A 21,968-nucleotide genomic window follows, 5' to 3' on the forward strand; every position below is an offset into this window, starting at 1 on the left:
CCATCACTGACAGCTCTCGCTCACGAGTATCAGAACTGTATATACGTCGTACCCGAGTTGGAACTTATGCTTACATGTTCGTATTAATACGTTGAAGAGTTAAGTTTAGGACATAGATAGTTCAAAGGCAAGTAGGTACGCGCGCGCATCACTTCGTAAACAATTCATCAATCAGTTTTGCGCGTGTATAGGTATACGGAGATCCGAAGGTGCGCAGGAGGATAGCCCGAGGAGCGATGTGATAACGATGAAAATTTGCTCAAGTTTTTGCCGAGGCAATAGCTGCTCGTCGACTCGTTTCTCTCTCTCTCTCTCTCGTTTCTTTCACGCTTGTTGCAAGCTCGTGCGCGAAGCAAAGCCTCTTTCCTCCCGGAGCAAAATTGAGTTTTCTCTCTCTCTCTTTCTCTCTCTCTCAAGCTCTCGGTGCGAGCAGCACTATGTGTGCGAGTGTGCTGCCGATGCGTTGTATATACACATCTATCTCATTGCAATTGCCGCGTTGCTGATGTATACACACGCGCGCGCGCGCGCAGGAGGTATATATGTGTGTGCGCCAGCGAGATCCGAGAGGAAGTGACATAAATCCGAAGACGAGGTCGTATGCAGAAAGCTATATAATACAAGTATTATAGTATATAGATCAAACTTATTTATCTGAAATGTGTGTCAGTTCTATAAAATAGCATCGGATCTGCCTCTCGCGTGTGTGCACCCGAGAGCGACGAGAGGGCGAGACAAAGCCAATAACAACGAGATCGCTGCGGATCGTAATCGAGATGAGGTCGGCACAACACGAGGACGAGCCATTTTGGCCTAGGGTCGATACCTATATGTCGTGTATACGCTGCCAGAAGCCACCGACGAGGACTCTACTCGTCTCGTCGCCTGCGCACCGTAAAAGCGACAGTAAGTGCGGATTGGAAATTTTCAATTTTACTTCGAGGCTTTGGCCTACACGCGCGGATAAGGTTTATTGCCCGGCGTTGTTTTTATAGATCTGCTGTTGCTGCTACATATACGTACGTACGTCGATGCATTGGCTCGTACTTGTACGCGTGTATACATTTGCGAGGCATGAATCTTTACGGATACGACGCGGTATGTGTGCAGTTGTCGTTGTTTTTCGTTCTCTCTTCTCCGGTTTTTTGGGTCGCTCGACAAACATCTCGTCCACCTTTTGTACATTTTTGCAATTTGTACGCGCGGCGAGTGTTGAAATTTTTGAAAAGTTCACTTAGTCGCGCGAGCTGAAAACCATATACGGAGGCACGAGCGCACGCGCTATCATCCTTTTTGTGAAGCAAAATTTTTCCCTCTCGCGCGTGTCTCTTATACTCTCGAGTCTCGACGTCATCAAAGACGGGCCTTTGCCGGGCGCGTCTCGTGCGCAAAATTTAGCACTCGCGCGCGCGGGCCGGTATTATATATATGCCGCGCGCGCTCGTATCTGCGCGCAGCAGTGGGCTCGCAGAATGCGTAATACCAGGGCTAACCGTGCTCAAGAGTCAAAGCGCTAAGCTCGGCCTCTCTTTTTTTCTCTCTCTTTTTATCTCTATCTCTCTCGCTCTCTTCTCTCTTCTCTTTCGGATGAAGTCCAGCGCTATAAAGAAAAAAAAGAGAACATAGCCGAGCGCGCGCGGAGAGTCCGGCGAGAAAGTGCTGGTGGGACGATAGGGAGGCAGCAGCAGAGACGAGCTCGGTCGAGCAAAAAGTTTTTCGAGAGTCGTATAATGCCGAGAGCTGAATTTCGCTTGCCTTGCTGGAGAGCCGAGAGCTGCTGCTGCTCCGTCTGCCTTGGTCTTTCGTCCTCTCTGCAGCAGCACATTTGTGCTGTAGGTAAAAACACGTACGGCGTAGCGCTGAGGCATAAAGGACACACGATCGTCTTTCGAACGAATCAACGCGAGCCGCGCGACCCAAGCTACGAGCCTCCGGACGCGTGTAATTTACATTCGGAAGAAAAAAAAATAATAATCCTGGAATCTTTGGTGATTCGAGCTGCTATAACGAGTTTTTAAATCCCCATAATTATAATCAACGAAATTATTTGAATTTAATTTCCAGCGATTATGAAGCATTTCATTGCACACACGGCGCGCGAACGAACGATAATTCAGACGAGCGAAATTAATTTTTTGAAAATTGTACACAAAATTATCTCTTCCGGACCGCGAGCGCAGTGCTTTAATATAATGGAATGCCGTTGTACGCACAACAACACGCGGAGGCAAATGCAAGTTAGCGCGCACACGAGCAGCGAAGATATTTTTGCAAGGGCTTGTAAAGTGCACGAGCTGAGCTCCAGAGACAGAGAGAGAGTAGTATATATATCAACGCAGGCATACACAAGGCGCGCTAAAAAATATTTCTCATTAGCTTTTTCATGCGCGCGTCTAACTACTTGCCACGCTCATAATAGTTCTATAAATGTACGAGTATCATAAACTCTCTTCTCCCGCGCGGTGCTCCATGCGTCTCTCGCGCGCAGTACTCCGCTGGGCTATTTGCATATTACCTGCAGCTCGAGCTCTTATTAAATATATAATAGGATAACAAAAAGAAAGGTCTCGACTCGAGGGTGGACAAGGTCGTTCGGCTCTTTTTCAGCCGCAACGAGCAGCCGCAGCAGCAGCCTCAAAAGTAAGGACCAGCAGAGAATTTGAATTAACATATACCATTGTTCTGCCAAGATGCAGTAACGATATAAGCGAAGAAAGCTCGCCGCTATCCAGTGCACTGGCACCACCACCACCACCAGCACCGCCACCGCACCGACTGCTCTTTCGGCTGCTGCTAGCTGTTACCGCTGCTTCTGACAATGAGGCCGCAAAAATATGCACACAGCTTTCCTCTCTCTCTCTATATATATACGTGCTGCAGGTGGCATATCCAATCCCTATATCTCTCTCTCGGATCCAGCTATATCTCTACACTCCGTGTCTCGCTCGCTCACTCGTGCCTGCGCGAAGCACTGCAAAGGCGAGTCTATTAAAAACCTCACACGTGCCTTTTAATAAGTGCTCCCAGGGGAAATATTTTAGCCGATGCACGAGCGCGCTTAGCTCTAATGAAAAAGGTATATGTATAAGACGACGCCGCCGCTGCCGCGTCTATATCCCCGATATGCTTTATGCGAGCCGCGCGATAATTCGGTCAATGGCACCATTCACGGCGGGGCTGGAATTTTATGAGCGATCGCGCAGCGGCTGCTGCACCGTCGATATGTCGCGCGCTCGTTCGGCGAAACTTGCAAAAATAATCTTTGCCTTAAATATTAATTCTTTGAGGTATTAAATCGATAGGGAATTTGTGTACGTAACTTTTCAAAATAGAGTATAAAGAGTAGAGAAATTAAATGACGCTCGATTTCGCGCGGTTTACATAATAAGAGAATATTCAAATATGTAATGTATCGACTGCAAGCAGCAGTTAAAGCGGAAACATGAACTCTACGTGTAAAGGTCAACTATTTTACGCGAGACTTGACAAATTCATTGACAGTCACGCAGAGTCGCTCGGAGGTATATCGGTTCGCTTTCATTCGCATAAACACGGCGAATTGCTTCACGGGTGAACGTACGTCTACACTCCGTGTTTAGACTTTTTAACTTCAAAGCTCGCGTACGACTTGTGTTAATTGCAACTACACATACACATACACACGCGCTCGAGCACTACTCACTCATCGATGCCGAGTTATTTGCATCGCGTGGTTTCGTACATTATAATACTTACACCATTTGCTGCTCGTGTAAAATTTTTTCATTCATACATACGCTATATATGTATGTAACACTCGACACAAAAAGCTCGAGTTATTCAGTATTCATCAAGAATTTATTATTCATTGCAAGCGAGCTAAAAAATTCACGCGATATCGGATGAATGAAAGGAGAAGCTAGAGACGAATGAAGAGTGTAAAAATGTAAAAAGGATCTCTTTCGTTAAAGCGTTGCCTATCGACGCAATTATTGTCAGCGCAGCGCGAGCAAAAAAGTGCGCAGTCTCGATCCTGTCTTGGCTCAGCCTCTCTCTCTCTCTCTGCAAGTCTAAATGCTTATAGGCGTCGATAATGATAATGGAAATTGAATCAACGGGTATTACAAGTTTTATGTGATTCTCAAGGCTCCGAGGTATCGCAAAAGAGGGATTTCGATTACTGGACTAGGCACACTGCGCATGATAATCTCAAGAAATCAATCGTTCTCTCTCCTCTCTCTCTCTCAGCTTATACCTTAATCAAAGTGCATAAATCGTGTTATCGCTTCAGTGTTTCTGCCCGCCCGCTTCTTCTCCATCTCTCTCTCTCTCGTATTCGTTCTCTTTTGCTCTCGATCCCGAGCTCGCTCGCGTACTGCACCGATGATGATAGAACGTGCGAACCGTTGCGCTAAACGTAACGCGCTCAAGAGTCGAGACTCGGAGTAATAGAAAGTTCCCTAAACGTATACTCCGCAGCTCCGAAGCGAGGGGAAGGATGATCGGATCGTACGTGGACTCTGAGCGCGTACCTGTGCGCGCGCGGCAGTAACAGTAACTGGAATTTCTGGAGGGCTCTTTTTTTTTAATGTCGACGATGAGTTGGAACACAGACGCATGCAGAAGATCGTACGAGAAAGAGGAAGAGAGAAAGAGAGAAACAAAATCGTCTGCTGCTCCGGTGTGTGTGTGTGAGTGAGTTTGTCGGTTCGTCGCCGCGCCACACGTATACAAACGATGCCCTATGCCGTGAAAGAGGTTTTAATGCGAGCACACAATAAAACCTGCAGTGGTTGAGCTGTAAAGAAAATGGCCCACTACCACTGAAAGAGGGTGTCGTTTTACGCCTGTCGCGCGCACTACTATTCCATCACGCGCGCCGCGCTATGCCGGGTGAAATGAGAAAGTGCGATGTGTCCTGTTTTTAATTACACGCGCTCACTGTGCGCGTTCCTTGGACCCAGCAAAGAGCTGCTGCCCAAGCTCGAGCCTTGTGTGCATATACAAAATACACACGAAATAATTGCGATATGGGCGTTCTCCGTTCTTATATTGTCGCCGTTGCGCATTATTGCGGAATAAACCGGGCGAGTCTTTAATTCTCCTTGGCCGCGCGGTTAAACGAATGTTACAATAACGAGAACGAGGTTTAATTGCAGTCGAAAATATTTCCCGCCACTAGTCAAAGAGTCGCGGAGCTTAATTTTTTTTTCTGGCGACGAAGGCAAAAATCAAAAGCACTACGTATCTTGATACACGTATAGCGGCGGCGTGAGAAGCGCTGAAACGAATCTGCATAGCACACAACTCAAGGAAAGAGCAGCAGCAGCGGCATATAAAGTCGATAAGCCGCGAGGGTATATAATACGCGTGGACTCGTGAATCAAAGTTCAAAGGCCTTTTCCTCGATGCTCGACGCCCGACTACATCGAGAGCGAGAGAGACCCATGTGCGACACGATAGGATGCCGCGGAGAAATTTCTCTCTCTCTCTCTCTCGGGCGGTTCGATAACGCAGCGGATACATCGCCGAAAAACATGACCCACAGCAGCCTCCGTATAAAAATATGTAAAACTTATTACACACGCGCCGACGTTCGGCACAGACTACGTGCCGACGACCATAAAGAGATAAAGATGTGCCTACAGTTTCGAGCTCGGTTTCTTAGATAGATCCGCAGAAATACGAGCCAAGGAGCGATTACGCGCGTTGACGCAAAAAGAGAGCAGCAGCAGCAGCCGCAATAATAATGTGTACGTGTCTCTATTGTGTTTAAATTATAGACGTACGTAGCGTATAGACCGGATGGATACGCTTTTTAGCTGCTCTATTGGATTTGAATGAAAACAGAGTATCGGGTGTATCGCGCGGACATGCAATAATGTAGAGAGAGAAGGTAGAGCTTTGCCGTGTATCATATATGTATACTGCACATATAGTAGAGAATTAAAAAAGTATGTATAAGCAACAAACCACGTGTCCCGGCGTGTCGTCATGAGCCGGCGTCGAAGACGGGCCAGTCTCGGCACCGTCGCTCGTACTTCAAAACCTCAATAATATTTTCCGCCGACCAAAATTAAAATGATCCTGCTGCAGCCGCGTCGATCAAATCACTCGCAGCTCGTGTGTGTGTGATTGTGTTTCGGGCACCCAATTAAAAGTTCGTCGTCATTGCACTTTCAAATACGTTGCATATACTACGTCGAGCTCTATATACTTGTCAACGTTCGTTATTTTTGTTTTATACTCCTCTCGTTTTGTTTCTTTTTTTTCTGCCGAACAAGCTACTTTTGCCGAAAGCGTGTGCTCGCGCGCTCGCGGCGGGGGGCTCTGCACAGCTCGCACCTGCGGTTATATTACGATAATCAAAAGCTCGCGCGCTGCTAGCTAGGTATATCGTCGTACGAACATGTATATATATCGACGCTTCTCGCGTCGCTGACGGAGGTTGGCGAACGACTGAGGCAGTGCATGCACACGGCAGGTTCAGCTCTCTCTCTCTTTCTCTCTGGGCAAAGCGCAAAGCGCGGGAAGTCCAGAGGAGGCTGCGCACCGCGCGAATATGCGAGCGCGCAGTGGCTCGACTCACTCACACACGCGTGCACTACTAGCACACCTATACCGATCGAGAAGAGGCTGCATGCACACAGGTATATACGACCACAGACTCTGGCTAATTGCTCTCGACTCTCGTCGCTCCTTTTTATCGTCCTTTGGCCCTCCTCCTCCTGCTTATGCTCGGACCCGACTCTATACATGTATAAGCGCAACCAAAGCTATATATAAGTATCGAAGTAATCATATACATAGAGAGAGAGAGGAGTCTCGAGTATAAGCGCGTGCAACTCTTTTTTTGGGTATAAGCATTTTTTCACAGACGCGATATTTGAACTGCGCCCCGAGCGCGTGCGCGCCCGCACACACACACACACACACACACACGCACACGCACACTTATGGCTCGTTCGCTCGCTCGCACCATTGCATAAGCCTTTAATCCTTTTTTTCTTTCAAAGAATCAAAGTTTCTCCGGTTTGGCTTTGATTCGCCTACAATGTGCTTTTGGTCACTTTTTATTCAAAGTCGATTGTATTCGTGCGCAGGACTTTTTGACTCGCAATACCTTTTTTTTTTAATGCTTTTTTACGATATTATTAGCATTTTTAGCAAACAATGAAGAAACGTGTTTAATAAAATTTAATGGAAAAATACCTGCCCATTGAAAATAATCAGGGTTCAAAGTGTATTGGAAATTGTTCGACATTTTTTAAACGATATTTTACAATTTGTAATGAAAAAATTCTAACTATAATCGTGAACAATATTTGCCGAGGAAAGTTTTGAAAAATTAGTAATATCTACTGGAAAATTGAAGAGCTTCATTTCCTTTATCATATTCAACGAGAATAAGTTAAAAAGTTATTGCGAAATAAAAATCCTTCTCTAAAGGTACGCGGAACGCACAGGTCAACAAAAATTAAATCTAAAAACACAACATATAAAGGCAACACTAACCGAAATCCAGAAGTGCCGATCATGGTGCTGCGTTGGTCGTCGTCTTTGCTATCTCACCGGGCTGATTCAACAGCCCGTGATGAATTTTCGGCTCCCTTTTGACTCGATCGGTATCTCCGTTCAGCAACTGTAAAACTTTTTGTTTTTCTTTTGCCCTTTTTTTTTTGTTTTATTCTCTGTACGATCGATCGATCCCGTTTTATTCCCCCTTTCGGTTCTCTACCTGCGGGTTAAAAATCCACCACCCAGCAGGCACGATGGCACTACAGCACCACTACGTCGATAAAATAAAAAAAAATATCTTTTTCTTCTTGGTCTTTTTATGCGCGTATATCTTTATGATAAAACGACGACTACGACGACGACGACGACGACGATAATGACGACGAAGGCGAGAGCGCGTACTCGCACGCGACGAACGAGAAACTGACCGTGCGGCGAATTTCTTGCGTTCAATCGTTGCGCGCGTATGTACGCGGCGGTTTGCGATGATGATACACGTCTATGTGTGTATGTACGCGATGATGGTGGGGATGGTTCGCTTCTCATTCATTCAAGCTAAAAGAACCCATCGCGATCCAGAGAGCGAGCGAGAGAGAGAGACGCCCCCGCGAAACCACAGAGAGACCGAGAGACAACAAAAAACCCTCTCCTCTCCGTACAGCAACGAGCTGCGTAAGCGAGCTTGTCATAGGCGCGCTCTTGACTCGGCAGCTCTCATTATTACGATCGTATTGCCGATGCGCCGACTGATCGTCGTCGTCGTCAAAAGCTCGCTTTAATCGAGTACGCGAGAGGATGACTATCGCGACGTCGCGTACTACGAGTGCTCGCCCCATAATTTTGACTGCTTGACTTATGGGTTTTTCGGATACGATTTTACGGAACGGCCATAAATTGTGGGAACGAACCACGTGCTCGCTGGACGACTTTACACAATCGCTAACGACTATCTGCTAACGATAGGATTAATATCTCGATTGATAAAAATGTTTTAAAATTATAATGTGAGAAAGTCGTGCTCCGAACCCATTTTCATTGGCATGCTTTTCTAACTGATTTTATTCGATTCTCTCAAATTTGACAAAACTTTATTCGATTCATCCGTGCGTGCGCGCGCGTGACCGGATGAATCCCAAAACGTTTGAAAAAAAGAATCGAACTTATTGAGCGAAAATTTTCGAAACTATATAATTCTGTTAAATGTGAAATATAGCTTCCATGATTTAATTTTCAATCTGCATTATAACGAGGCAAAGAAAATATCATCAAGTCTGGTTTTTGTGCCAATGAATAATACTCAACGAGTCAATGACCAATAAAACGGTAATTCGCTTTTTAGCAGTTGCAGCGAATTCCATTGACATCGCGAGGCGTGCATCGAGCGGCTTTTTGCTTGCCTAAGTAATATATACTCGCCGTACAAATTTCAGTATGTGTATCGAGGTAACAGGCAATAATATAAGCTCCATCAGTAGCTAACATGTGGAGGTTTCGGAATCTAAAATAAGATGAAGCTCGTCTCATTATTTCTTTCTTTCTTTCTTTCTTTCTAGTCCGTATAAAGCATCTCAATTTATATCTGTAAAGGTCAAAAAGTTAAAGCGTGCGAGACGGCTACGATAATATTTTACTTCATGTGGATCCAATTTCTTCGAGTTGACGGAAATGATATCATTCTCGATATGTTATACATATGCCTACTGTAATTACAACAACTTTGAAAGCCGTTTTTTCATTAATTTATTGTCGTTCCGATTCGCGTATGTAGGCTGCTCGCGTGCGCTATACGAAATGTCAAAAGTATCTGTAGAGCACAAAAGCCTCTCGCAGCTGAAACAAACCCGGTAAATACAAACAGTAGGTATATGCACACACGCACACAGAAGGACAACAACACTCGAGTTGGGCCAAAATTAAAGCCGTCGTAAAGTTGGCGAGTGCGCCGCAAAAAAGTATAAAGGTATTTACGCATACTGACCTGATGTGCTCGTAGAACAATGGCCCATCATTGGCCCTCTTGGGCTTTTTTGATTCCAAAGACTTGCGACTCAGTTCTCTCACACAATCGAATGATGCACACATATATACTTGTATACATACGCGAGTCTGCATGTTACAGTACCGAAAAAGAAGAAAACTTGTGTAAGCATTTCACGTATGCGACGGCGACTGGTTTATACCCACCAAAATCATGCTCTGCCCACTGCAAAAGTAATTTATATGAATTATTCAAATGTTCTTTCTCTAATTTTTTTCTTTCTCCGCGTGGACCGCGAATACACAGGTCTGTTGCTGTTTACTGCAGTCGCACGGCCGAGTAAACAAAAGACTAATGAGTCCGTGTATATGCCGCACATTTACTGCATGATACAACCGATTGATCGAACGTTTTCCCAACTTTCATTCCACCGTGGAATTGCTAATTACTCCAGCAACCTATTGAGTTGGTGTGTGCGCCTGCAGCAGCATCGAGTGGTTCATAAATATTAAAGATCGATTCGTGCGCGCGCGAGAGAGAACGGACGATGACCGATATATATTCCTATTCGCACTTGTGTATATCGAAGCTAGCTGCGCGACGATTTATTCTACAAAGGGAGTGTAAAGTACCACTGCACTCGATAAATTAATACTCTCGCTCGAACAAAAGGATATCGGGACGAGACAAAAAAGAGAGACGGTGGAGGAGCTCCGCTGCAAACGTTTTATCAGCGTTTTTGACATTCCGTAGTTGCAATAGCATGCGTCGTCTGATCCTCCTCGTCGTCGTCGTCGTTCCACATGAAATTTGATGCTTGTCTGTCTCTTGCTCTCTTCGGGTTTGTGTATGCAGCAGCAGCATCGCAGCAGCATCAAAAGCAAGAAAGAGAATAAGTAAAGCAATTCGTGGTGGTTTGAAATTTTATCCCGTTGAATTTGCTGCAACCGCTGCGGGCCCACATCGTATTCGCATCAATCCTGTATTTGAGAGTAAACAGCATTTTTCAAATTGCATTAATTTTTTATTGATTTTCTATCGAAACATTATGTTTACTTTACATATTCAATTTTGTTCGATTCATGGTATAGTACCTCTATTAAATCAACTTACTGATCCATTAGGCAGATAACATTATTCCTCATTTATTCATCGATTAATCAAATTATTGAAATCTACCACTTATCATCGAAAGATATTTTATTAAGGTGCAAAATTATACAGAAGATGACAAGCGAAGCTTTTCTACGAAAAAATCAATTTTTTTTATACAACGTCTCTCTTTATACAATGTAGATCCATTGAGAAAAGACATTTGAATAAAGTGAGTACGAATAAAAAAATGGCGAAGTCGCAGTTTTATATCCATCAACACCTCTTTGTGGTTAGAAGTCGTCGCAGCCCTGGCAAAGATTTCATAAAGTAAATCTCCTTCAACAGCGACAATCAAACGATACTTCGTGATTTGAATGTGCAACTCGTAATCATAGCATGCAAATATTGTTTTGTGCACAGAGATATAATAATAGCAGTCGCTCTGGCAAGCTCATGCCGTTAATTCGCATATCGCACGTGCTTGCGCAGGATGTGGTTGAAAGCTCTGCAAGGACAAATGCCCCGCATAACTTGATGCCGACATTGTTGAATATTAGTGAGGACAGTGGAGGTTTTTTGATTTTATAGTCACATTTACATGTTCATACATTTTATAATTTCTTTAAGCTTGAATAAAGAATTTACTTGTAATTGATTAAAATACAGTACTTCTAAAATGTCGTTTGGCATTGTTTTAATCACTAACGTTTCCTTATTTAAATTAATTTATTTATTTTTGAAAACATGAATGAATAAATTGTACAATAAAACGGTTGCGTTATTATTCATTTCTGATAGTTTGAGATTAGGTTTCTTCCGTTAAAGTTAATTTTGAATATTTTGACGATTATCTGATAATCAATTCATATTGAATTCATATAAATTTACTGTACTGTGTAAAGCAATGCGAAACAGATAATATCGAATGATTGTTTACCAAAGTTTGATTCCATGTCATCGTCAGTATGTTCATTTGTTATACATAACTCATTGATATTTTGTCACGAGTTCTAGTATCAATTATTATTTGATGTTTACAAAACTTTCTTCGGTATGTTAATTTTATATAATAATGCTACCGAAAATGACTAATGTATTTAAATTTAAAGTTTTAAGAAAATGCTATTTTGTATTAAGAGTAAAATCAATTGTTATTTTTATTGACGAATTCATAAAATTTCACACTATTGATCTGATAGTGGATCGTCTTCATGTATCAAGTGAAAATTCGTAAAACCAAATAGTGTCAGCGTAAATATGAAAAATCATACCGTTGTGTGCATATTCAGGAACCCGAAACATTCTCAATTAACGCCGCTATGTTTTTTCTTCATCGTGCAGCTCATGGTTAAACGCATAGCGCAAAAAGATTGATTAAATAAACAACAAGTGACGAGCTTTTATAGCCACGCGTAGGCGGGTGTTAAAGGAAATGAACAACGGCCTCGAGCATAGCTTCTGATTTGCGTATATAGGCCATTCTCGATACACGAATGATGCTTGTTATTATTTCATTTATACTGCACGCATATATTTGTGCGATTAGAAGATGCGGGTAAACGTATACTACTTTGCGTACGTGTAAATGCGTATACGGCCTTTGCTTTTGTTGTTCCAAAAAATCATGTGAATAAATCTTTTTGTAAAATTCTTATTGATCCACTTTTTGCGTCCCAAATCTATCAAAATCATTTGGTGCGTTTCTATCAACTTCTTTTTGCCGAACGACTTCCCCAATCAAATGTGATGAAATTTTGGATGTAGAAAAATGATAACTGATACGCTCAAGAAGTATAGATAACCCACCCTGAAATGTCATCTTGGAAGCTGCGTAAAAAAAGCGTAAAATTAAAAAATTACATCGGCCTCTCTCTGCATCAGTCTTCTTCGTGAATGACTATACGTTCCATCGGCGATGGCACTCGAGTATTATCTAAATGTGTATTCCGCAATTGTATTGTCACTCGCGCGTGTCTGTGCTGGTGACTGGCGCTTATACCCGAGATTTCTTGTTTTTGTCATCGTCGCGAGAACACATCCGCTCGAAACTTCCGATCACATCAGAAAGCGCCAACGGAAGTGTTTGTGCACATGGACAGAGGCAGAGGGCAAGAGAGGCAGAGAAGAAGAGAACGAGAGAGAGAAAAACCTCCAAGTACCTTATCTGCGCTATCATAGAGCAAAGCAATGGCGATATTTTTAGCTCCAGTGCGATTAAACGCGAATTATTAACTGAATAAAAATAACATCTCATAGTCAAAGCTCGATAAGCAAGTGATGTTATTTTTCTTTCAGTTGAAAAAAAGAAAAATAATAATAAACGATAAATAACCATGCGATCTTCACTAGATGTACGGGGTACGTGCGATTTTCGTCTGTTATGCGCGCTACCGCATTTTTGACTCATTGTGCAGAGGTTAGATAAAAACATGTTTGCATCGACTTGCGTGTCAATGTGAAAGTTTAGCCGCTGCCGGCAGTCCCCGAAAAAACGCAAATTGGAAAAGAGCGAAAAAGAGAAGGAGACAAACAACTTGTTACGCAGAAATATGCAATCGGGCAGAGCGAACGAAGGCCGAAAATACGACGATGAGTGCGAAAAGCTGAAACTCAAGGATGAGTTGGAGAGATCCAAGCACTACTTGCAGCAGATTTGTCCGTCTTCTGGGGATAGCTTGTGAGTTGCGATTTTCACTCGTGACAAAAGTCAAGGGATTACTTTTCATTTGTATTGCATCTCTCTATTTCAAGATCCCATCATCTCAATGAAGTTTTAACGAAGATACTGAAGGAGCGGCCAAAAGATGCGATCGCGTCATTCGAGAAATACAGTCGGGAATTGCGAGCTCAAAAGTTTTCGAATCAAAATCGTCATCTGCGCGATTTGTACGAGCCACCTCCGGCCTACGACGAGGCCAAACGACTCGTTGAACTATTTAAAGTAAGAGAGAAGCGAGCGATAATATTAAGAGAAAGCTCGAAATTTGATTAAAAAGCAGGAAATTTCACAATTGGCAATTTTTCGCGCAGATAAGTCCTCCTGGACATGGAGATTACCATAGCACCAGTACATGTCACGAGGACGAGGAGAGCCTCGTCGAAATGAGGCAAAACGCACCGGATCTGCAGAAGCTATTTTACTACTTCCAGCAAGTCGGCGTAGCTCTACCACGAGACGATATCGTCTACCTCGGTCTGAGCATCAGAAAATTGATCGCCAAGGAGAAGATAAAAAATGTGCGGTAATAACAACGAAAAAGCCATCGGTTTTGTGTATTCGCGCTCATTATATTTTTATCGAACGCATTCGTTTCAGCTTCTGGGGAAAAATCATAGGCAACCCGAGAAACTACTACATCATCGAGGCGTCCTTAACGGACGAGGAGCTGCAGCGTCGATTAGAAGTAAAATATACATTCGATTGTATTTCTTGAACTGCGCGTCGATGCACAAAGATAAGCGGGGTTCATTCACGAAACGCTCATTAGTATAGGAAGCGGAGGTAGGGTCACGCCTGAGCGTAACGACCCGCTCCTGCACCAACGAGTCGCAAGAGCTCGCTGAAAATGTAGCCCTGGAGCAGGCACTGGCGACCAATCTATTGAACGAGGCCAGAGAAGCCGAGTCCATTTCCACGGCTGACGACAAAGCGAGACTGCAGCTTGTCTATCCGCCGATGCCGAAAAACCCGTGGCAGCCGACGCCGGAAGTAGCGCCGGAAAAAATTGGCACTGGCGCGAACGCAAAGGTTAATTTCATCTAAAAATCGAGATCGTTGCGATGACACTGCACATAGCAGAGTGCGACCGACTCGTTGCAGTTAGCCTCGTGAAAATAGCGCGAATGAATTTAAAAATGTTTCTAATGCAAAAAAAAACTGAATCGCCATGAGCAGGTATATTTCGTATGCAATCGTCCAGGCTTGGACGGATGGACGGAACTTCCCCCCGTGACGCCGGCACAAATCGTGGTGGCTCGACAGACGGTCTATATGTTTAGCGGTACGTTGGGCAAGCAGGTAAGAGGACCGAATTTATTTATTTATTCCGTCGATAAATTTCGAGCGGCCATGTGAATCGGCGAAAGTGCGAGCGAGCGCGCCATGGTACGCGAGAGTATTTACGTATTTTTCTCTCGGGTGACGATTCTCCTCTCTCTAGGTTCATACGTATCCGCCTTTTCCCGGATGCGAGAAGAATTATCTGCGCGCCCAGATTGCTCGCATCGAAGCGGCCACGCACTGTTCCCCGCTGGGCTATTTTACGTTCGGCCGAGGAGGAGCCAGAGGCGAGAAGGACAACGACGAATTCGAGGAGGAGGACGAGGAGGACGACGACGACGAAGAGGACGACGGAGAGGAGGGCGAGGGCGAGAGACGAAGTACGAGAGAGAGAGAGAGGGAGCCCTCTCGTCGTGTATTGGAATTTAATAACAATATTTTCAAAGGGTCGCGCGTCCGGATGTCGTATGGCCTGCGCGCCATTCGAAATGTGTTCCGATTGATCTATACGTGATCGGGTTTCGTACGATTTCGCGTCGTTGCAAGCGCTACTTGACCCATGCGCGCATTAATTAAAACGTCGCATTTTTAACCGACGCAAAGTTGCGCTCTACTCTTTGTGAAGGGCCATGAAATTAATTATTAATCCGTCCGCGCTGCAGTACTGCGCTACTCGCTGTCCGAATCGATTCTCCCGTAATTTGATGATTATCGATGCAAACTCGTGCGCTCCTTTAGAAGCCCCATGCGACGATCAGTAAAAATCGTGTAACGACATTTTCGACAATTGTATCTCTCTCTATTTCGTTGTTTATCTTTGCAGAGGATGGCGGCGATATCGCGATAAATCGCAATTACGAGCAGCCCGCGCTCAAGGACCTAATCGATCCGTCGATGTGCAATTGGTGTCACCACAGTCCTTACCTGCTGAAGCAGGGCCGCACCGTCTGGCTCGAGCCAGGAAAGACCGAGGACGACGTCGACGACGCCAGCCAGGACGAGTACGAGGTTATATTGCTCGATATTCCTCGCTGTAGCTCTTGTAAACCTGCGGGGCAATCGCGACAGCCATTAAAATTCACGACTTTTTTCTAATTGAAAATCGAAGAAGCTCTCGGCCTTTTTTATTACCTTGGCGATTACGTAATCGAGGCCCGTGCGCTGCGCTGCTCTTCGCGCTTTTCTCCCTCTCTCTCCTATGCAAATTAATCGAGAATTATAAATTTTCGAGTCTCGGGGAATGCAATCACTCGCGGCCATTAATCTCTGACTCCTATAGCCCGAAATTTTATCGGAATTCAATAATGAGACTAGTAGTCGTACGTAGTTGCATCTCGCTCCGCTCGACCTTATATAGCAGTACGATAATACCAAACTGACATTTTTCTGCTCTCTCTCTCTCTCTTTCTCTGTGTGTGTGTGTGTGTGCTGCTGCAAAAGGGCGAGGACGAATCCGAGGAAGGCATGGAGGACGACAACGAGGAGGAAAGGCGCAGCTCGAGAATCAGCCGGAAGGCGAAAGAGCTCGGATACGAGAAGGAAATAGGGCCACCGCTTTTGACTCCGCTGTCCGAAGACGTGGCTGCGGACGGGGCGATCCCGTGGTCGGCGAGGCTCTCCTCCTCTGCCCAGCCAGACGTGGCGGTCGCCCTCTTACGATCCAATATCTGGCCCGGGGCTTACACCTTTGCCGCTGACAAGTTAGTTAAAGCGCCGAGGAAATTGAGCGCGGAGCTTTTTTCTTTCTCCCGAGTTTCGAGAAAATACCGAGTGCTATATGTACGCGAGGACATTAGAATTAAATTTCTGTATCGGTCGAGAGCCAAGTGCACGGCAAGCTTTTGACAATTTAGCGAGCGTAGATGCTTAATTTGGTTGATATACAGATGAAGCACAGATCTGTCTTAGCGCAAATAAGGTCTCTGATATTTGGAAATGCTAAGCCAACCTTGTGAAATGACCTCGTTACATTTGAGATAGCGTATATCGAATCGATAGCCGTAGTCGAAGCTTCTGCCCCCGGTAGCGATTAATATTCTCTCTGTGTGCGCGACGGAATCGTGTGAGCTTATAGTGCTGCTCTTGTGTTCGTGTATATACAGATGCTTCGGCAACGTCTACATCGGCTGGGGCACGAAGCGCGAGGCCTACAATTACAGTCCGCCGGCGATGCCCCCGGTGCAGGAGCAGTATGTGCCCGCCTCGGACCTCGAGTTCCAGGAGGAGACAGATCCGACCCCCGCGGACGAGGAGGCATGGCGCATCTCGCAGCTGCCGCCCGAGCGAGACGACGGTTCGTACATATCTCTTCTGCAGAAGAAGAGGGGCTTTATCATCGACGGCCCCCGCCGATAAGTCCAACTCGAGAAATTTTCTAATCGACCATCTCTGCTTCTTTTTATTTTTGGGGGCCGACAACAGAGGAAGAAGAGTGTATCGACGACGACGACGACGACGACGACTCCAATCCGGATCCGTACGACGATTAGAGGCCCGCGAGCAGCTTCTCGAGAGTCCCTCGTCATTTTTCTGCTTCAATCGCTCCGTCGTCTACCAAAAGTATTCAAGCACGTGTACGATTTGACGATAACGTTGATTACCAATAAAAAAAAGTTGAAAAAAATAGAAAAGAGGCAACAGTTGTTACGTACAGGGCACATACATGTGTGCCGGCGCTTGGCAACTAAACAGCTATCGATCTATTTACTCTGTTTAGAAACTCCACTACTACTACTACTACTATTGCTCTCGAACTCGGCTTACCTAATCGGTCGTGCGAGTGTGTATAATATCTGCAGGCACGCCAAGAGAGAGCCGCCTACTCTCCACACGTATACATATTGCACACTGCAGCGCATAAGTATATAGCTGCTGATGCTGCGCCTGACTTGGCCAACGACTCTGCTGCTGTGCCGTGGCCCTTACTATATTATACATTCGCTCTCTGTACTCACACACACACACACACGTGCGCCCGCGTGTTGTATCCCAACGTGAGTCTGCACTCGCGCGCGTGTGTGTGAGTGCGAATTTAAAGCGCCACTTCCTGAGCTCGCATGGCCTCCCGATACACCTACTTTCTATTTACTGTGCTTATGAACACAAATAATATTTATCGCGTGCCAATCCGAGTGCCGTGTGTGTGCAAATCACCTTGATCTTTATTTTCCCCCTACTCGCGCGACGTGCATTTGAGAACGCGAAGTTTAGTGCAGAGCAGCTTTTCGCGCGGTGGCCGATGCGAAAGAAATTCGTATTTATATTTCGTATTTACCGCGGCTACTCTCGCTTACCGACCGAAGATGGTCGTGTGTACTCGCCGCGAGTAAAGTCGTCCGCACTCGAATCGGCGCACGGCATTGGCTCGCGATATAGTGCGGACAATCTACCGCCAGAGCGTTTGATTATTGTTTATATTTGCGCGTGCTACACCGCGTGCGTCACTGTATGGGGATTCATTGGTATTTTGCTAATTTTCAACGCTAGCGGTATAACCTGTAATATACTTTTTGTTTACCGTACAAGACACAGTATACATTTCGTAAACAGTTGACACCGTGTGACGGATTAAATTTAGTAGTGAAAAACACAGTACACACTTCGTAAATAGTTGACATCGTGTGACGGATTAAATTTAGTAGTGACTTTAAATATAAAAAAAATGTCTCCTGTCGAATTTTCATTCAGACCGATGGCCTGCGAGCTTAATTATTTATCAAATTCCGATGGCTCGGCTTTTCTTAAACAAGGTATTGTTGTAAACTGTCAAGCATTCATTTAATTTCAAGCAGTCTATCAATCGTATAACTAATCTATTTCACAGGTGAAACGGTGATACTTGCTGGAGTTAATGGTCCAGTGCAAGTTAAACAAACCAAAAGTATTTACAATAAAGCTACTGTGCAAGCAGTTTATGAGACTAAGAATGAAAAAAGACTTGCAGGTAGATATCATTAAAAATTGTATGGATACCATTACAAGTATAAAGTTTGATTGATTATTGTTTTGAAAAAAATTTTACAGGTGATGAAGGTCAGCTTATACGATTATATATAGCTAAAACCTGTGAAAGTGCCCTTCTTACATCATTACATCCATCCACAATGATACAAATAAGTATTGAAGAACTTGAAGATAATGGCAGTGTATGTAATCATTCATTCTTCAGAGTTAATTTTTTCTCAATGTGGTTATTAACATTATCAAAATTGTGTTTATAATGATACTAAATATCTTAATTTTTCAGTCACTGGCGTGTATTTTCAATTCTTCTTGCTTAGCATTAATCAACTCTGGTTTAGCTATGAAATATACTTTTGCCGCTGTATGTTGCATGATAGATGAAGAATCAAACAACATAATTTTAGATCCAAATACTTTACAGCTAAAAGTTAGTACCTAGTTATTATATCAAAGATTTATTTTTAACTTTTATTCATGATACCAATTGGTTTATTTTTACAGAAAGCTAAAGCTGTTTTCACATTTGTATTTGACAGTGTTAAAAAAGAATTGATTACCTGTCAGTCGAGTGGTTCATATAAAGAAGAAGAATTAGTAACTTCAGTAAAAAAATGTAGAGAAGCAGTTCACCACATATTTGAATTTTACAGAGACATAGTAAAACAATATGCTACTGCCATATGAGTTTATAGATAGTGTCAATAGTCAGATTCTTGTACCACCAATTTTATGATTTTTGAAACAAAAATGTTTACTGCTTACCATCATATGAATTAGCTTTTCTTCTAAATGTTTTAATTGTTATGTAATATTTACTTGTACCTACTCATTTTTAATGTAAACAAATTAAAACAAAAAGTTAATGAATGTAAAATAGTATAGGAGCACCAAAAGAATTTATCAATACTTGTTTTTAATATTTAAAGCCTTTAATGAAAATTGAATAAAATAATTATTAAAATAATCAATTCACTAATATTCTAGATAATTAAATTGTTTTCTTTTTACTTCTATTTCATTAAATAATCAAATTAATTTGTATACATCATAAGAATAAGCAGTATTATATGATGTTATGTAAAAGAGGACAATGACTTTGAAACTGTTCAATTTTCTCAATTCAAAAGAAGATAATAAGAAATAATGCAATTGAATATTTAAAAAGGAAGATCGAAGACAGTGAAAGTGAAAGTTGGCAAATTAAAAAACGTGAAAAAATTTGTATATCAGGGTGCGAAGTACACGAACGTTGGCCGGCTATGGTCGCCTGAAGGCTTTCATGTTTAAATATTAATAGTTATGAATTTATGGATGTGCTCGCTTATGATCACTAATTGTTATTTTATCATTTTATAAATTGCTTCACGCTTCTTTGCACAAGTAAAATTGTCGTTTTGTTTTGAGCTTATGCGCAAAGATAATTTTTTGTTTTATTTTTTAGGTGTATCTCGAACTATTGGATTGTTTTTTGTTCCCTTTTTTATACGAAATTAATAAATATTTGATAAAGACTCGATAAAATGAAACGAGTAATAGATCGAGCTTTGTTCTTACTGCTTGTCAATATCTTATCGATGAACGCATCTCGTGATACAAACGTTTTATCATCTTTCATCCGTCTACGTTCATATTGCAGGTTTTCTTTTTTCCGTCGGTTCTAATTCTAAAACCTTTCAACAAAATTGTTAGTAAACTAATGCTCTGAGCAAGACTATTTATCTAATGATTCTTTTGAGTAGTGTACTGTCGAGATATTTTATATAAAGTTTCTTCATACATTAGCAATGAAACTTAAATTCTGGTACTACTTCTATAAGTGCTTTTTGAGGTGTTACTGAGGACGATAACTACATTATTTATTCTCAGCTTGTGTGTCTTTTTGGATTTTATTTTTGAGTTAATCATCGAAATTTTAAGTGTATAAAAGTTATATTTTCCAGTGCGCAGCCTGCATCAAGTGTAGAAATTAAAAACGATGGATCGTGAACCCGCACACACGCACGCAAGTAAGAAAAGAGAGAAAAAAGTTCGAGATGAGAAGGTTGAGAAACCAATTAATATCGAGCCATTTTAATGCAGCACAACGTCCGACTCATTTGGCTTTTTTTTTTCTCGCACATGGCGTAAATCATATTCTCGCATCCCGTTACGTGCATCGTCTCTGCATCGGTTCATTTTCAAGCCCGTGCCATATATAGTATATATGCGTTCGGCCGTACGCGGCATATGCGTGCATATCTCTACCCATGAATGGAGGACTCGATTTTACGACTCCGAGCGAAATAGAGCTTGTTGCAGCGACGCAGCGGCGGTAGCAGCTCGGCTCGGGCCTCGGCCGTAATAATAATCTGCCTGCTGCTGCTGCCGCTACTCCTCTTCCTTTCTTATAATAAGCTGCGAGCCATTTTTCTCTTTATTTTTTTCGAAGAAAGCCTCTCATTGGAGCGAGGGCCGTTTTTGTGCTATATAGAGGAGACTCTCGAGTGTGTGCGCGGCGCTGCAAGTTGCGAGATTAGCATAGCGATCGGCCGAAGGAAAATAATCGTTTCCGTGTGTCTTGGCGATTGGAGATGCGAGGCTCGTCGCGAACGGACTGCTTCCTATTGGTCGTTAGATTTACGACGGCCTCGCATGACTACTTGGACGCCACCTCGCCACTGGCTCGTATACATGCCGCGCGCGTGTGTGTGTGTGGCGAACCGAACGCGGCCGGACATTGCGCTTCTTTATGCTCTTCTCTTAGATCGCCAATGGATGCACTCGATCGTCTCGGTGAACGCGCTCAATTGCTTTTTTAATATCGAAATCTACTCGATGCCAAATGCCCACGTCTCAAATGGTAATTATCAATTAGTTTTTGCAAAAAACGATAAGATCATTTTTTTTCTTCGAGTTAAAATATCGAGATAGGGTATTTGCCTTCTACATGTTGTAATAATTCCAAAGCGCTATACTTAATCAAATACTTTTTCAAAAAATTAATTTGGCGCGATTTTTACATTTAAAAACATTTTTAAATTGAATTTGTTAATTTTCTTGTATTTCGACTTTTGCCAAGTTACGTTTTACAATTCAGGGGTACAATAAAAAAATGATTGCTTATATTGCTCAAAAATATCGATTTTTGTTCATCATTTACACCTGACTAACGTTTAACGAAACAATTTCGGGCTACTATATATAGGAGCATGAGTACCCGAAATGTGCAGAAGGATCATCTTTAACGTATCTCCATTAGCGCATAAAGACAAGATGTGTGTCGAACCGTGTTTGTATTTCAAACAAGCACATTGCAATATGCTTCTCGCTGATCGTATCAACTTTTCTCTCAAAAAATCGCTCGCGAGAAGATACTAAGAGTATATTATTATGTATATAATAATATCGAAGGCGATATTATGGCTTCGGCAAGAAACGAGCCGGCGATGATGACGT

The 21,968-nt window shown here is 43.1% G+C and overlaps 3 protein-coding genes across 5 annotated transcripts in view; 2 read left to right on the forward strand and 1 right to left on the reverse strand.

Annotated features, from left to right (window-relative positions):
• The window catches only part of LOC106653885 (papilin), a 77,665-nt gene extending 69,775 nt beyond the window's left edge, over positions 1–7,890 (reverse strand). For 2 of the 3 annotated variants that reach the window (XM_014373515.2, XM_014373513.2), the window contains exon 1: positions 7,495–7,890. In XM_014373515.2, the coding sequence (XP_014229001.1) occupies positions 7,495–7,517 (23 nt within the window). In that variant the 5' untranslated portion in view covers positions 7,518–7,890. Of the gene's footprint in view, positions 1–5,952; positions 6,389–7,494 lie in introns of those variants that run through there. The other variant, XM_014373514.2, reaches the window with a different exon arrangement.
• A 5,229-nt stretch (positions 7,891–13,119) lies between these two features.
• Positions 13,120–16,925, forward strand: LOC106653799 (radial spoke head protein 6 homolog A). The gene is given in 10 exon segments (XM_023462640.1): positions 13,120–13,247; positions 13,322–13,565; positions 13,652–13,812; positions 13,887–13,974; positions 14,064–14,318; positions 14,466–14,588; positions 14,731–14,950; positions 15,394–15,578; positions 16,011–16,270; positions 16,673–16,925. Coding segments are annotated over 10 exon segments (1,917 nt in total).
• A 1,096-nt stretch (positions 16,926–18,021) lies between these two features.
• LOC106653857 (exosome complex component RRP46) lies at positions 18,022–19,497 on the forward strand. Its single transcript, XM_014373451.2, has 5 exons — positions 18,022–18,319; positions 18,394–18,513; positions 18,594–18,715; positions 18,817–18,960; positions 19,035–19,497. The coding sequence occupies exons 1-5, from the start codon at positions 18,232–18,234 to the stop codon at positions 19,215–19,217; spliced, it is 657 nt and encodes a 218-aa protein (XP_014228937.1). The 5' UTR covers positions 18,022–18,231; the 3' UTR covers positions 19,218–19,497.
• Positions 19,498–21,968: the final 2,471 nt, after the last annotated feature.

The sequence above is a fragment of the Trichogramma pretiosum genome, unplaced genomic scaffold (assembly GCF_000599845.2).
Source record: "Trichogramma pretiosum strain Unisexual culture from Peru unplaced genomic scaffold, Tpre_2.0 scaffold11, whole genome shotgun sequence".
Taxonomy (NCBI): Eukaryota; Metazoa; Arthropoda; class Insecta; order Hymenoptera; family Trichogrammatidae; genus Trichogramma; species Trichogramma pretiosum.

Coding starts and splice junctions, on each gene's coding strand:
- LOC106653857 (XM_014373451.2), top strand. CDS start 18,232: ATGTCTCCTGTCGAATTTTCATTCAGACCGATGGCCTGCGAGCTTAAT. Junction 18,320..18,393: donor CTCGGCTTTTCTTAAACAAG/GTATTGTTGTAA, acceptor TCTATTTCACAG/GTGAAACGGTGATACTTGCT. Junction 18,716..18,816: donor AACTTGAAGATAATGGCAGT/GTATGTAATCAT, acceptor TTAATTTTTCAG/TCACTGGCGTGTATTTTCAA.